Source organism: Equus quagga, chromosome 5, assembly GCF_021613505.1.
Source record: "Equus quagga isolate Etosha38 chromosome 5, UCLA_HA_Equagga_1.0, whole genome shotgun sequence".
NCBI classification, from domain to species: Eukaryota; Metazoa; Chordata; class Mammalia; order Perissodactyla; family Equidae; genus Equus; species Equus quagga.
The window spans coordinates 92,811,875-92,825,797 of NC_060271.1; the positions used below are offsets into that span (position 1 = coordinate 92,811,875).

The following is a 13,923-nucleotide window of genomic DNA, read 5'->3' on the forward strand; positions in this document are numbered from 1 at the left end:
GGGGACATTTAGCTGATGATATCCAACAGGCAGGTTGGCTGTACAGATCCAGGCCTTAACAAAGAGAAACTAGGCAAGAGAGGTAGATTTTTAAGTCATTAGCATTATAGGTGATAGTTAAAACTGTGGGCGTAAGTAAGATTGTTTAGAGAACATGAAATAAGATCCCTACCACACTCCTTTATACCAAATAAATTCCAAATGATCACAACTTAAAACTTTAAGAAGTGAAACATGGAAGATTTTATCAAAATCTTGGAGAGCAAAAATCTTTCTAAGCAAAATCCAGGATCCATGATTGCATATAACCTTTAAAATTCTATACAGGGAAAAAAACTCAAAATAAACAAAGTCAACAGACTAGGAAATAATATATTTCATATTTATATTTGATTTACTGTAATATTCTACATTTATATTTAATGAAGATCTGCCCATATTGAAAGAGCTCTTACAAATAAATCAGTAAGAAAAAGACTAACAACCAAAAAGGAAAATGGTTGAAGTCCATGAATATAGGCAGTTCACAGAAAAAGAAATATAAATGTTTATAAACATGAAAAAAAAGTTTAGCCTCACTCATAAAAACAGGAATCAAATTAAAAACATTAAGCCATCTTTTTTACCCTTTAGATGGTCAAAGGTAAAAGATTTGACAAGAATTAAGAATATGGACTGCTGATAAAAGTCTAAAATGCTACACTCTTTGGAAGGCAGTTTGATGGTATAACAAATGTAAATCCACACACCCTTTGACTCACTAATCCCACTTCTATTGTGTGGCTGATAAACACATAAGGGGAGTACTATGCAGCCATTCAAAAGAATAAGATGGAGCTTTGTGTGGTGTCATATATCAATACCCAACATGTTTTTAAGTGAAAAAAGCAAGATAGAGAATAATAAATGCATTTAGTATGCTTCCATGAGTAAAGAAAATAAAAGATTACACTTAGATTTATACTTGTGCAAAGAAATTTTCTAGGAGGATACACAAAAAACCTAATGGTGGCTATCATGGGGAGGTAGACTGAGGGGCTCAGGCTGGAAGGATTTACCAAATACATGGTTACTTTTCAAAAAAACAAAAAGAAGGTACTAAAAGCAAAAAGGCAAAGAAACTGATTGAGTTTGTTATTATTAAAGAGGTTTTTGCTGAGAACAATGATTACCTGTTAGAATTGTTTTCAGGGGCTTTTATTGTATGTTTAAGAAGAAATGAGGTAGATAACTTACTAAGACCTTTCCAATTTAGTTTTGATGGTTGTCAGTTTAGAACACCATCCACTTATATTAAAATAAATGTCAAGAGAATGATAAATATGTGTGATAGGCTGATGTACACATGACATACGTTCTTTTTCTCAACTATAGGGGTTCCAATTTCAACTGCTGTTGCAGGTGTGGCAATAGGATTGGTCACCAAAAACAATCCTGACAAGGGTGAAATAGAAGATTATCGTTTGCTGACAGATATTCTGGCAAGTATATTCACATTTTCAAATATTTAATGGTGAAGATTATACATACTTTACAAGCATCATATGCTTAGAAGAATGCTAATACTTGAGAAATAGAGGTCCTTGTTCTTACTTTCCCCCTCTGCATATTTGCCTTCGATTTCATAGGATGTAAGTTAAAAATATATATTACAGTATAATATCCATAATGGCTAACTTTAAGATGATCATAAATTAATCCTTAATGCATTTATGGGGGGAAATGTGATCGATCTAAAATGAAGTGATTTTCTGATGAGATATTTGTAACTTAAAAAAAGTCACAAATTGAAAGCAGTAGTTAATGTAGAAGATATTTCTTTGTGTGTAGTCTCAGAGGACACAGTTTACTTCTAAAGCTATCTTTTTTTAATTCCTCTACAATGACTATGGGTGAATTTTGCTTTTATTTAAAACTACATCATAATTTTTTAAATTCCTTAAGGGAATTGAAGATTACAATGGTGACATGGATTTCAAAATAGCTGGCACTAATAAGGGAATAACTGCATTACAGGTATTTTGACACACGTTTTGTTTCATTTTGTAGTATTTAAATAACGTCATGAATCAATATTTATGTAATTTTTTGGCTTTTCCATATTAGGCTGATATTAAATTACCTGGAATACCAATAAAAATTGTAATGGAGGCCATTCAACAAGCCTCAGGTAAACCAAGCCAGTGCGCCTGATTCTCCTTTTATCATTGTTTAGTTTGTTAATGGGAATTAAAATTCCCATTAGGCTTATTATAAAAAGTAGGCTTATTATAAAATATTGCTTTAGAAAATGAAACTTCATGATCAACCAAAATCAAGATTAAGTTATTGGGCATATGACTAACGACCAAAGTGGGAGACCAGTGAAAATTCAATTTTTACAAATTCAGTAACTCTCTAAGATAGGATTTATGGAGAAGGAAATTGAAGTAGAATTGTCAAGGTAAATGAGATGTAAAGAGCTTTGATTATTAAGCTAAGGAGTTTGGATTTTACTCCATAAAAACTAAGAATACTGCTATATCTAATCACATTTATTTTATGTAGTTATAATTTTTATTATGCTTTATCTCTTATAGTGGCAAAGAAGGAGATACTACAGATTATGAACAAAACTATTTCAAAACCTCGAGCATCTAGAAAAGAAAATGGACCTCTTGTAGGTAATATATTAAAATTACTGATTTCAGGGTTAGTCCTGGTGGCCTAGTGGTTAAGTTCAGCACACTCCACTTTGGCAGCCCAGGTTTGTTTCCCAGGTGCAGACCTACACTGCTCTCTTAGCAGCCATGTTGTGATGGTGGCCCGCATACTAAAAAATAGAGGAAGACTGGCATGGATGTTAGCTCAGGGCAAATCTTCCTCAGCAAAAGAAAAAAAAAAAAAATCAGTGAATTCATGATAAGGTAAACATTAATATATGAAAGTATATTACTATTTTTACATATTTTTTAACTCCATACACAAAACAAAAATATTTTAAATGCCTTTATAGTTAAAATACTTTAAATTTAGGGGGACATTCTTAGACATGAGAACTTTCAATAATTTTAGTCAAGTAACAAACTGTTTTTGTATTTCATACTGAAATAGTTTTACATGTGTCTAGGCCAAAAGAAAAAATCCTGAGTGACCAGGACATGTTTTAGCTTCATATATATATATTTGAACTATTTATATTTTTCTCTGTACTACATTTCAGAAACCATTCAGGTTCCATTATCAAAACGAGCAAAATTTGTTGGACCAGGTGGATATCATTTAAAAAAACTTCAGGCTGAAACAGGTAAGAGTTGTATGAAGTTTAGGTTTTTTATTTAATGCTAGACCATGTAAGTTTGCCATTTTATCCCTGTTGTGTTGTTCCAAAAATATATGTTTGAAAAATGAAAGACCAAGAGAAAAGGATATAACACTGACATGTCTTTACTGTAAGTTTTCTGTATGCTTCTTAATAAATCAGCAAACAATCATCCTTAACTATATTCAAGAAGGATGACATATAATTCATCAGTGTTTTCCAACATTTTAAAATCGAACATTTAGAAAAATGTTTCCTTTTTCACTTAGTCTTATTTAGACTCTTTTATTTAAACAGTATATGTAGAAATAGCATCCTTTGTTTTTTCTGGAAGCAACCTTTGGGTCATCTAGTACTTACCAGCTTTGAGGTTATTGAAGGATAATGAGAAGCAGAGTTGCCTTAGCCAGTTCTTAAGATTGAGAAACTGACGTGATTTCGTCCTTCATCTGTTTGCCACTCTAAAGGATAAGAGGGAGAAAGAAGAAAAAATGAGGAAAGGGTTCTAGTATAGTTTTTACTCATAATTAAGAGAGCAAAACCAAACTTTCCAAAATTGGAACTTGACATACTTTATGCCACCGGATTGTGGACTCCAAGAAAGCAGGGACATTGGCTCACTGTGATATCCCCAGGGCTTAACCCAATGTTGGATACATAGGAGGTGTGCAATGTGTATTGGTGAATGAATCCCTTCATTCCTAAAGCAGTGATTAAACACAGCACAACCATGCTCAGCTACTTCCAGGTCACTCCCCTGCTCTCATATCTGCTTTTAAGACTAGTCTCAACTAGAATGAGCAAGTTAACTTTAATGTGTTAAATTATCTTTTTAAAAGGTGTAACTATTAGTCAGGTGGATGAAGAAACATTTTCTATATTTGCACCAACACCCAGTGCTATGCATGAAGCAAGAGACTTCATTACTGAAATCTGCAAAGATGATGTAAGTATAGGTCTTATAATAGTTACTTTTTTCTACTTTTTGTTTCTGTTTTCTTTATGAATCTTATGGCTTATTTTGCACTTACAGCAAGAACAGCAATTAGAATTTGGAGCAGTATATACCGCTACAATAACTGAAATCAGGTAATACCAAGTAATATGCAGTGCTATGCTGGTTTTTATGAGATTTATATTATAAGCCCTTGGTAACTTCATGTTTGCTTTATTTACTTTGAACTTGTAAGGTGTTTAGATTATACATCAATTACCATATAATCATTATTTTTAAGGTATAACTTTATTTTCTACACTAGTTTGTAGATTTTCAGTAACATCAGGTTCTGTGATTATAATTATACTAATAGATTCATCTAACTGAATTTTCTTTAACCAAATTTCCAACCATTTTAATTTTCCCCAAAAACAGTAAATAGGCCCAAAATAGATTTAGCAATATTTCCTATTTCTTTCTTTGTTTTTTTGGTAGTTTCTTGTTGGTTTATTTTAAAAATAGTACTACTTAATGCCTAAGTAGCACATTTTTTAAATGCCAGTTTCAACCTCAAAATATTTTTCCCAGTTAAAAAAATTGGATTTTCAGGATCAAAAAATCCCCCCCCCCCTTTCTTTAGTGAAGAAGATTGTCCCTGAGCTAACATCTGTGCCAATCTTCCTCTATTTTTTGTATTTTTTCCTGGGATGGCCCCAGAAAATACTTTTTTTTTTTAAGATTTTTTTATTTTTCCTTTTTCTCCAAAAGCCCTGTAGTACATAGTTGTGTATTTTTAGTGTGGGTCCTTCTAGTTGTGGCACGTGGGATGCTGCCTGAGCATGGCTTGATAAGCGGTGCCATGTCTGCACCCAGGATCTGAACTGGCAAAACCCTGGGCTGCCGAAGCAGAGCGCACAAACTCAACCACTTGGCCATGGGGCCAGTCCCAGAAAATCCCCTTTTTAAGAAAAAAAAGAAAGAAATTAAGAGATGTAGCATGAATGTTCAAAGCTATTTGAAATGAAAAATAAAAGGCAGTGGGATAATTTGTTTAATATCGCAGGTGAAAAGTAAGAAATGAGATGGCTTATTTTATTAGACTAGAGAAAAAAAATTTTTAATGAGATAAGTATCCCGTTTTCTCTAACTTCTTTCCGTAATCACTACTACTTAATAGCCTGATGAGAATTTTACACTATTTTAAAATATTTAATGTCATTCCAGAATTTTTGGGAAAATATTATTAAGAGAAATACAGAAGAAGAATATATATTCTAGGGGCTGGCCTGGTGGTGTAGTGGTTGAGTTTCACACTCCACTTCGCAGCCCAGGGTTCATGGGTTCATGTCCCAGGCGCAGACCTACACACCACTCATCAAGCCATGCTCTGGTGGCATCCCACATACAAAGAGGATTGGCACAGATGTTAGTTTAGGGCCAACCTTCCCCACCAAAAAAAAAACCACGTAAGTGTATATATATATATATAGTCTAAAAGCTTTTCACTGAATATTTTTCTTTTATCTTCTCTGTCCTTTGTTTGACAAGCATTTAAATAAACGGCATATTTTCAATTGAAAAAATAAGTATCCCTTTTAGATAATCATACTTTTTACAGTTATATTGTACTGGAGGTTATTTGGGTTGTTATTTTGTTCTCCTATGAAAACATAATCACCCTTTGATTATCAGTAGATTTACAGATACTTATTATTTTAACTAGGCTTATTTCCTTTTTGTAGAGATGCTGGAGTAATGGTTAAACTATATCCTAATATGACTGCAGTACTACTTCATAACACACAACTTGATCAACGAAAGGTAAAAAAAAGACAGATTTGACTATTTTTAAAACTACTTTAAAATAACCATAGTTAAATTACCTAGGTTAATGAGAACGGTACACTTTGTCTACTACTAGCCTAATAGAGAAAACCAAAAATGACAGAGATGCTGCTGACAAAAGGTTGTACATTGTTTACCAGATATTTATGTTTCTCCTTCCATGATGGACTAGAAATAGCATCTAGAGTTAACAGACAGCAGTTACTAAAAATATCTAGCTATAGCCCTGTTTTCCCAATTTTCATGACCAACCAATCATGACAAGATAATTCTTAGGATGTTTTTTAAATTGATTTAATCTTTGTTGTAATATATACATTTGGAAGACTAAGAATACGCAACTATTCAAGAAAACTGTGGCAGCAGAGGATTAATAGGAATGTCTGTTTGACCATGTATTAAAATATATTATAAAGCTATAGAGAATAAAACAGTGTATTACTGGCCCAGAAGTAGACAATCCATGAAACAAGAAATAGAGACCAAAAATAAACCCAGTTACATACATGGGAATATAATACATGCTGAAAGTTGCATTTTGAATCAGTGAAGAAACAAAGATTATTCAATAAATCATATTGGTACAGCTGGTTATCATACAGCAGGATCTCTACTCTTTTTATACCAAAAGCCCATTTGGATCAAGGAGGTAAATGTAAAAAAAAAATTTTTTAAGGTGGTAAAAGAAGAAAAAGAAAATCCAGGCATGAGGGGGTGGAAGGGTTGAGGTAGGACACACATTTTCTTCTAAAAACTATGGCTATTTTAATAATCTTGGGACTGGGGAAATCTTTTTCAACATGATATCAAAGCCAAAAATGTAAATAAATTGATTAAATTTGATTTCATAATTTTTAAAAATCATATGGCAAAGTTACAATAAGGTTGAAAAGACAAGGAGCAGCTTAGGGAGAAAATGCTTATAACATATGACATGTTATCTATACAAAGGGCTTGTATAGATCAGTAAGAAAGATGAATATCAATAGGAAAATGAGCAAAGAACATAGACAAATCATTTTTTTAAAAAGCCAACCAAGATATTCAATATCTACACCAATTTTTTAAAATGAAAATAAAACCAAGTTATCATTTTTCAACTTTCAGATAGTTGAAAATTTCTAATGTGGGTAAGAGTATAGAGAAAAAATGGACATTCTCATACACTGTTGATAGGAATGTAAATTGGGACAAACTTTTTGGAGAGTTTGGTCAATGTGTATGAGTACCTTTGAACCTAGAAGTTGCACACGTAGGACTTTGTTCTGAGAGGATAATTAGAGTAGATGAATACATAATCATTGCAACACTGCAATTTATTTTTCCTCAACTTTTTATTTTCAAAAATCTTAAACCTACAAAAAATTGAAAAAATAGTACACTGAACACTCATGTATACCTTTCACCTACACTCGCCAATTATTAACATTTGCAACACTGGAATTTACAACAAATTAAATGACCATCTTTAGGAGATTGGTTATACAAATTATATCATTTGGATATTCAACTGTAATGCTTCATTTATTGATATGAAAAGACATCCTCAACACATTATTGAATGAAAGATCAGCATATTATAAAACAACAGGCTCAGTAAGGTCCGTTTTTACAAATGCAGTACACACACAAAATAGACATTTGCAGGGATGCTCATTAGAGTGTTAGTAGTAATTATCTACAATTAGAGGGGTTTGGGATGATTTTTACTATCTGAATACTTCTGTATTATTTTAAATATTTATAATTAACAGATTTTATAATCAGAAAAACCAATAATACTGTTTTCCACTTGGGAAAAAAATGTGTACTGCCATGGATATTAGATAATTATGCAAGAAAACTAATAGATCAACATGTTCTCTTTCAGATTAAACATCCCACTGCCCTAGGATTAGAAGTTGGCCAAGAAATTCAGGTACTTGTATCCAACCTTTTAGCCTTAAAGTTGTAAACTGTAATTGAAGTTTCAGTTATTTCAAAAAGTAAGCTAAATGAGGGGGCCAGACCAGTGGCATAGCGGTTAAGTTCGTGTGCTCTGCTTCAGCGGCCCAGGTTTCGTGGTTTCGGATCCCAGATGCACACCTAGCACCACTCATCAAGCCATGCTGTGGAGGCATCCCACATAAGATAGAGGAAGACTGGCACAGATCTTAGCTCAGTGACAATCTTCCTCAAGCAAAAAGAGGAAGATTGGCAACAGATGTTAGCTGAGGGTCAGTCTTCCTCACGAAAAGAGAAAAAAACTAAGCTAAAAGAATCGACTCAACATCTGTGATTTATATTATTTATATGCTGTGCTTCTTTTTTAACCTTAGGGTTGCTTAAACAGATTCTTTAAGGATTTAAGACACAATTCTTTGTCTCAAGGAGCTTACAGTTTAGTTAGAACAATAGTCCCCTTTAGAGCTTTTAAAAATACTTGAGGAGGTCAGTGATGGCTGGTTATGCAGTCAGTGATTTGGAGACAGGACGTGAGAACCCTGATAATGTAACTTTGTTGAAGGCCTTGAATGTTGTATTTGGGAATTTGAGACTTTAATTGCTTCTACACTGCTTGAGGCTTAAAGGTTTTGAGTTTATTGAAAGCCATGTTGTTTAGTTCTAGAATTCTGATAATAAAATTGACCTTTTTTATAGTCCTTTATGAATAGATGAAAGAACTCATGCTAGTCTGGATTTTTTTTCTGCATTCTAGTTATACCTAATACCCATGGCCTGAGTAACTAAGGCTTCTGTCTAGTTTATTCCCAATCAGTAGTCTCATTATTCAAAATAGCCTCCAGGGAAAGATGAGAACTAAGACATAGTATCTCTGTATAAACTTGTTTTTTTACATCAAAAGGGACTTAAAAACTGCCACCTTTCCCCCTGACTCTTTGTCTAGGCTCAAGTCAAGTAACCTCCAGTGTGATAGTCCTTTGAGCAGTAGTCTGAGTGATCTAAGAGTAGTCCTGTATAGTTTGTAGCACAGTTAGGCTTAGGAAGCCCTTGTCTAGAATCATTCACCATGGCTTTGACTGTTCTTCCAGTATAGGACCTGACCTGGAGAGGATAAGGCGGCACAGACGAGTCTGACAGATTATAAATGCTCCTGTCTCTTTTTTATAAGCACTACTTAACCAAATTATATTTATTAGCATATACCTCCACTTAGCACTGAGCTATGCTTTCAGTGAACAAGTAAAAATATTAGTTATTGCCTTATTTGGACCATGTAAATTTAAATATCTTTTAATCTGGATGTCGGTCAAAGTGCTGTTAACTTTAAATTTGGTTCTTTAACACAGGTGAAATACTTCGGGCGTGATCCGGCTGATGGAAGAATGAGGCTTTCTCGTAAAGTGCTCCAGTCTCCAGCTACAACTGTTGTCAAAACTCTAAACGACAGAAGTAGTATTATAATGGGAGAATCTATTTCACAGTCATCATCTAATTCTTCTCGGTGATTTTTTTTAAAGAGAATTCTAGAGTGATAGTCTGTAGAGGAAAATTTCAGTAATATCTTCTAATTGTAGATTTATATATAGTATAAATATATTCTAATGATTTGTATTAAAATGTTTATTTTATATGTGCCATTTTTTATTTCAAGAGTTACCTATATTCTCTTATTCTTATTTACATCATAAATCAAATATTATTAAAGTAAACCATTTATATGTCTTAGAAAAGATCATCCTTTAGTTTCTAGAATTCTGAAATATCTGGGAAACTTAGAAATAATAGATCACACTTGCTACTATAATGGCTCTCTTCCTACACATCTTATTTTTCTTCTTTATATATAGTAGTGACAGTTTATTCTTAGTCATCTTATAGCTTACATCTTTGCCCAACAGCTTTACTTGCCTACAACTATTTCAGAAACTGGAACTTGCCATATTCAAAGTCAATCCCTATTTCTTTAGTATGGTTACCAGATATAGTAAGGAGTTGAGGGAGCTAAATTGATCTGTTTTTAATGATATACCACCTTTCAAACTGATCACAAAATCATAAACATAGTAGAGCAAATATTATAAATGGGATCCTCACAAGAATGAGGTAGTATGTTTTTCGAATTTAGAAAATATAGAAAAATCATTTACTCGTCAAATAGAACTAGATCATTTTTTGAGTGTGTATGTTGCTAATTATGGATGTTCTTGGTATAAGGGATGGAAGAATCATGATTTTCAGTTAATAAATGTTTGAAACAGTCATGCATAGAGGCTGTTGATACAATTAGTAATAGCTTCATTCTCATCATTTAATATATTGTATTATAATTCCACAAAGTAAATGGCTCATGGAAGTCATAATTTAGAGTATGCAATCCTTTTATAAATCTGATAAAATATTGGTAAATTCATGATTCAGGGCTAACTAGCTCATAAAATATTAAAAATTGAGCTGGCCAAAGATGTTTTAAATGTGTGTATTTAAGCCAATAAACATTGATTATATATCTATAGTGTATAAATAGCATGTTAGGCAATGTTGATATACTTTCTGAAATACTAAAGATTAGTTGAAAATGAAGATTAAATTTAAACTAAATGCTTTGTACATTTGATTGTTCTATTTTATAATGACAGAAATTTTTATTCTCACTTTGCCTTCTCTTTAAGACATAATCCTTAATGGTAGAATTTCAAAACTATAATTTGTTTTTCTTAAGTTTTCTATTTTCTTTTTCAAAGGGACTCCCAACTGCTAATAATATGGAAAAATGAGACCGGTAGCACCACAAAGTGACAGTATAGCTCACTAATCACAAACCACCAAAAAAGTCCCATTTCTAATTAAACCAAGAGCCTATACTTTGAACTTTTATTTTTTTCTTCCTTCAAATCTTGGTAATTTGCCCTACTTTCCAATAAAGTTTTTCTTTGAGGGTTGTTATATGCTAAAAACTCTAATTTATAATGACTCAAATTAAATTGAGTGCCCATCTTTGGTAAGTAGTGCAATATAGGTACTTAAAAGACTTTTTCCTCCATATTCTTTCTATTGACACCCTGTTACCAAACCAGGCTCGTTTTGCCCATTACACCGTATGCCAGTCACCAAGACCAGCAGAGAAAGGGTTTATTCACAAGGCTTGCCAAGATGGGAGACTGAGTCTCAAATCCACCTCCTCAAAAATGGGGATTAGGGATATTTATGGGATAAAGAGGCAGGGTGGTCTGTAGAGTGGGGATAGATGATTGGAGGTAAGGAAAAGTGAGGTAACTGATGATCTATGCAAGAGTAGTCGAGCTTCATGGCTCTTCATAGGACACATGTTCACAAAATGGTGGCATCAGCGTGATTTGAGGGTGGAGTTTTTGACCTGCTGATGTCAAAGGGTCACCTACTGGACATTTGCACAGGCCCAGTTGATGGGTCAATGGTCTCAACCAGCCTGAACTGGACAAGGAGTCAGCTTTCAGTTCCTGAAAAACAACTTAAGCACCCATTACCATGGTGACCCAAGAGTGAGAGATGTTATCTATAAGAAACCTGGTGGGATTCTGATAATATATTGTTTATCTACATGACTTTTAAGAATAATCATTAATGGCTATTGGGCCACCAGTTTCAATCCCCCTATTCTTTGATTATTCCTCATTCTTAAGGGATTTGGGGTGATGACCAATCTAGCTAATTCCTACTGAATTAGGGCATAGATCTGGGTTAGAGGAATGGAACTGTTTAGCACTCAGTTGGAAATATTCTCTTGTTCCTGGCTTGAGGTTGACATTTTACATTATTAGAATTTTTGTATCTTGTTCAACAGTTTTGGTACGTCGTCTAAAAGCACATTTTGTAATCAAGTATCCAACCAGAAGGAGAAGTATAGACAACCGAATTTTGAGAGTCCTTGCAGAATAGAACTGATCCCCTGGGGAATGCAAGAGAACAGTCCTGAAAATGAGTTTGGACTCAGCATCTCTGGGGATACTTCCTGTAGCCAGGTAGCCTGTTCTCTGATTTTCTCTACGTAAGTCTCAACCTCTGATGAGCTGTTAATATATATGCAACATGATGAGTTAGCTATTGCGCAAACTCCTTGTTCAGCCAGGATATAGTCTGAAGCTATCTGACTGTCCAGGATGACCCCTCCTGATGAAAGCTAATGCTCTCCGCTGGGCTGCTATTGCCTGTGCAGTTTCACTGGTGAGTATCCCTAAGGTGAGAGAGAGATTCTCTATCATGTGCTTGTGGGCTGCAACACCCCACCAAGGCAATAAAGTTTGTCCAAAGAAATATCTGGCATCATCTTCTTGAAAATTACTCAGGTAACTGGTAGCAATATCTGGCATAGACCACTTAGTTCTGGAAAAAAGTTTTAAAGAACTGATCCTATGCTGGGTCTCTACTGAGCTATACATAGATATAGGTGTAGCCAGGTACTCCAAAAGACAGTACCACTATATGAGCCAAGTAGCCAGGCAACTGTAGGCCCAACACTGATGATCAAACCCACAAACAAAAATATAACCAGGTGAGGTACAGATTTAGATTCCTGATTCCTGATGTAAGCATTTGAACTTTTATGTTATTTAACCATAAATCTGTTGCTTCTTTAGAGCACTCAGGGAAACTTTCCTTTGAAATTATGGAAAGATTTGAATTTGTTCATGATATTTGAAAGATTTCTTAGCTACGTAAAATAAGCTGTCACTGTGGATATGTACATGCAGGATATGGGGGAGTGAGGATGCAGCAGCCTCAGTCTATAACTTGTGTTTGTTGGTGAGCTGGAATAATTAGTTAATGTTTGGTATGCTGGTAAAGTTTGTTACGGGGATTACTATAGGGTCCTAATGTTCATGTACTGAGTGAACTTTTTGATGACATATCCAACATTCAGTGAGGTTTCCTGCTTTTGCCAAAGACTGGGAGATTCTCACAAATGAATTATCCTTCCAACAGTAAAGAGGGATGAAATAATTGATCAGGGAAAAGATGAAACCATACCTCAATAAAATCATGATTGTTAGAGAAGTAGTTCTAAAAGATTAGCAATAGGCTATGGAGTTACTTATCTGGTACTTGCAAAGAAAATGGTTCAACCCTCATAGTGTGCCAGTGAATGCACAGCTGGTCTGTAAGAAATGGAGAAATATGAAAAAGAGAGCAATTAGTAAAGTGCGGCTAGGATGTAAGAACCCTAATCGACCTTTGGCACGTCTCTCATTACCTAAGACTTTGGTTGAATTTTCTTCCATTTCCTGAAAAGTAACTTTAAGTCAGTCAAGGGTTCACAAGAATAAGAGGCAGGTAGTGAGGAGAAATCAGTGTCTGGAGTATGGAACCAGCCAAGGTTAGGATGATCTTGGCTATGATGTTCTTCCACAGCATGGTTCCCATTTCCCATGGTATTCTAATAGATGGGACGTGGTGGGTCTGATGGTTCTCTTGGGACCAGCTTAACTTGAGTATGGTGGATCCATGGCTTAATTCCTTTCAGCTTTATCAAGCAGTGGGTTACCAGCAGCACTTCATAGGGCCCAGTCCAGTGGGGGTGGAGCTGGTCCTCCAGATGCTTATTTCTCCAGGACACAAGTGATGCAGAAGAACATCTGTGGGATACATTAACCTGCTAGAGGCAAACTCATGAATAGCAGTTAGAGTAGCTCTCAAAGACTGTACATACCTGACAGTGTCTAGTTCTTTAATCTGAGTTCCGTCCAGATCCCCCAAGCCATATTTAAAATATAGGAAGCGTCTCCCATATAACTGGAGCTTGCTTTTAGGGGCTACCCTCACACAGAGCAGGGTAACTGGCAAGGCTTTGTCCCAAGTTAAATTAGTCTCTTGGTAAATTTTAAAGACTTTTTAAGGGTGTGATTCATCTTTTCTGTTTGGC

General features: G+C 34.5%; 1 protein-coding gene and 1 long non-coding RNA gene across 4 annotated transcripts in view; one reads left to right on the plus strand and one right to left on the minus strand.

Annotated features, from left to right (window-relative positions):
- PNPT1 (polyribonucleotide nucleotidyltransferase 1) overlaps nucleotides 1–10,890 on the plus strand; it is a 44,884-nt gene extending 33,994 nt beyond the window's left edge. For both annotated transcript variants that reach the window (XM_046660954.1, XM_046660955.1), the window contains exons 19-28: nucleotides 1,375–1,481; nucleotides 1,945–2,016; nucleotides 2,107–2,170; nucleotides 2,580–2,663; nucleotides 3,203–3,286; nucleotides 4,141–4,247; nucleotides 4,335–4,390; nucleotides 5,981–6,059; nucleotides 7,954–8,001; nucleotides 9,374–10,890. In XM_046660954.1, coding sequence (XP_046516910.1) covers nucleotides 1,375–1,481; nucleotides 1,945–2,016; nucleotides 2,107–2,170; nucleotides 2,580–2,663; nucleotides 3,203–3,286; nucleotides 4,141–4,247; nucleotides 4,335–4,390; nucleotides 5,981–6,059; nucleotides 7,954–8,001; nucleotides 9,374–9,532 — 860 coding nt within the window. In that variant the 3' untranslated portion in view covers nucleotides 9,533–10,890. The remainder of the gene's footprint in view (nucleotides 1–1,374; nucleotides 1,482–1,944; nucleotides 2,017–2,106; nucleotides 2,171–2,579; nucleotides 2,664–3,202; nucleotides 3,287–4,140; nucleotides 4,248–4,334; nucleotides 4,391–5,980; nucleotides 6,060–7,953; nucleotides 8,002–9,373) is intronic.
- LOC124239300 (uncharacterized) overlaps nucleotides 1–13,923 on the minus strand; it is a 143,610-nt gene that overhangs the window by 110,885 nt on the left and 18,802 nt on the right. For both annotated transcript variants that reach the window (XR_006888595.1, XR_006888597.1), the window contains exon 2: nucleotides 3,662–3,762. This is a non-coding gene — a long non-coding RNA (uncharacterized LOC124239300). The remainder of the gene's footprint in view (nucleotides 1–3,661; nucleotides 3,763–13,923) is intronic.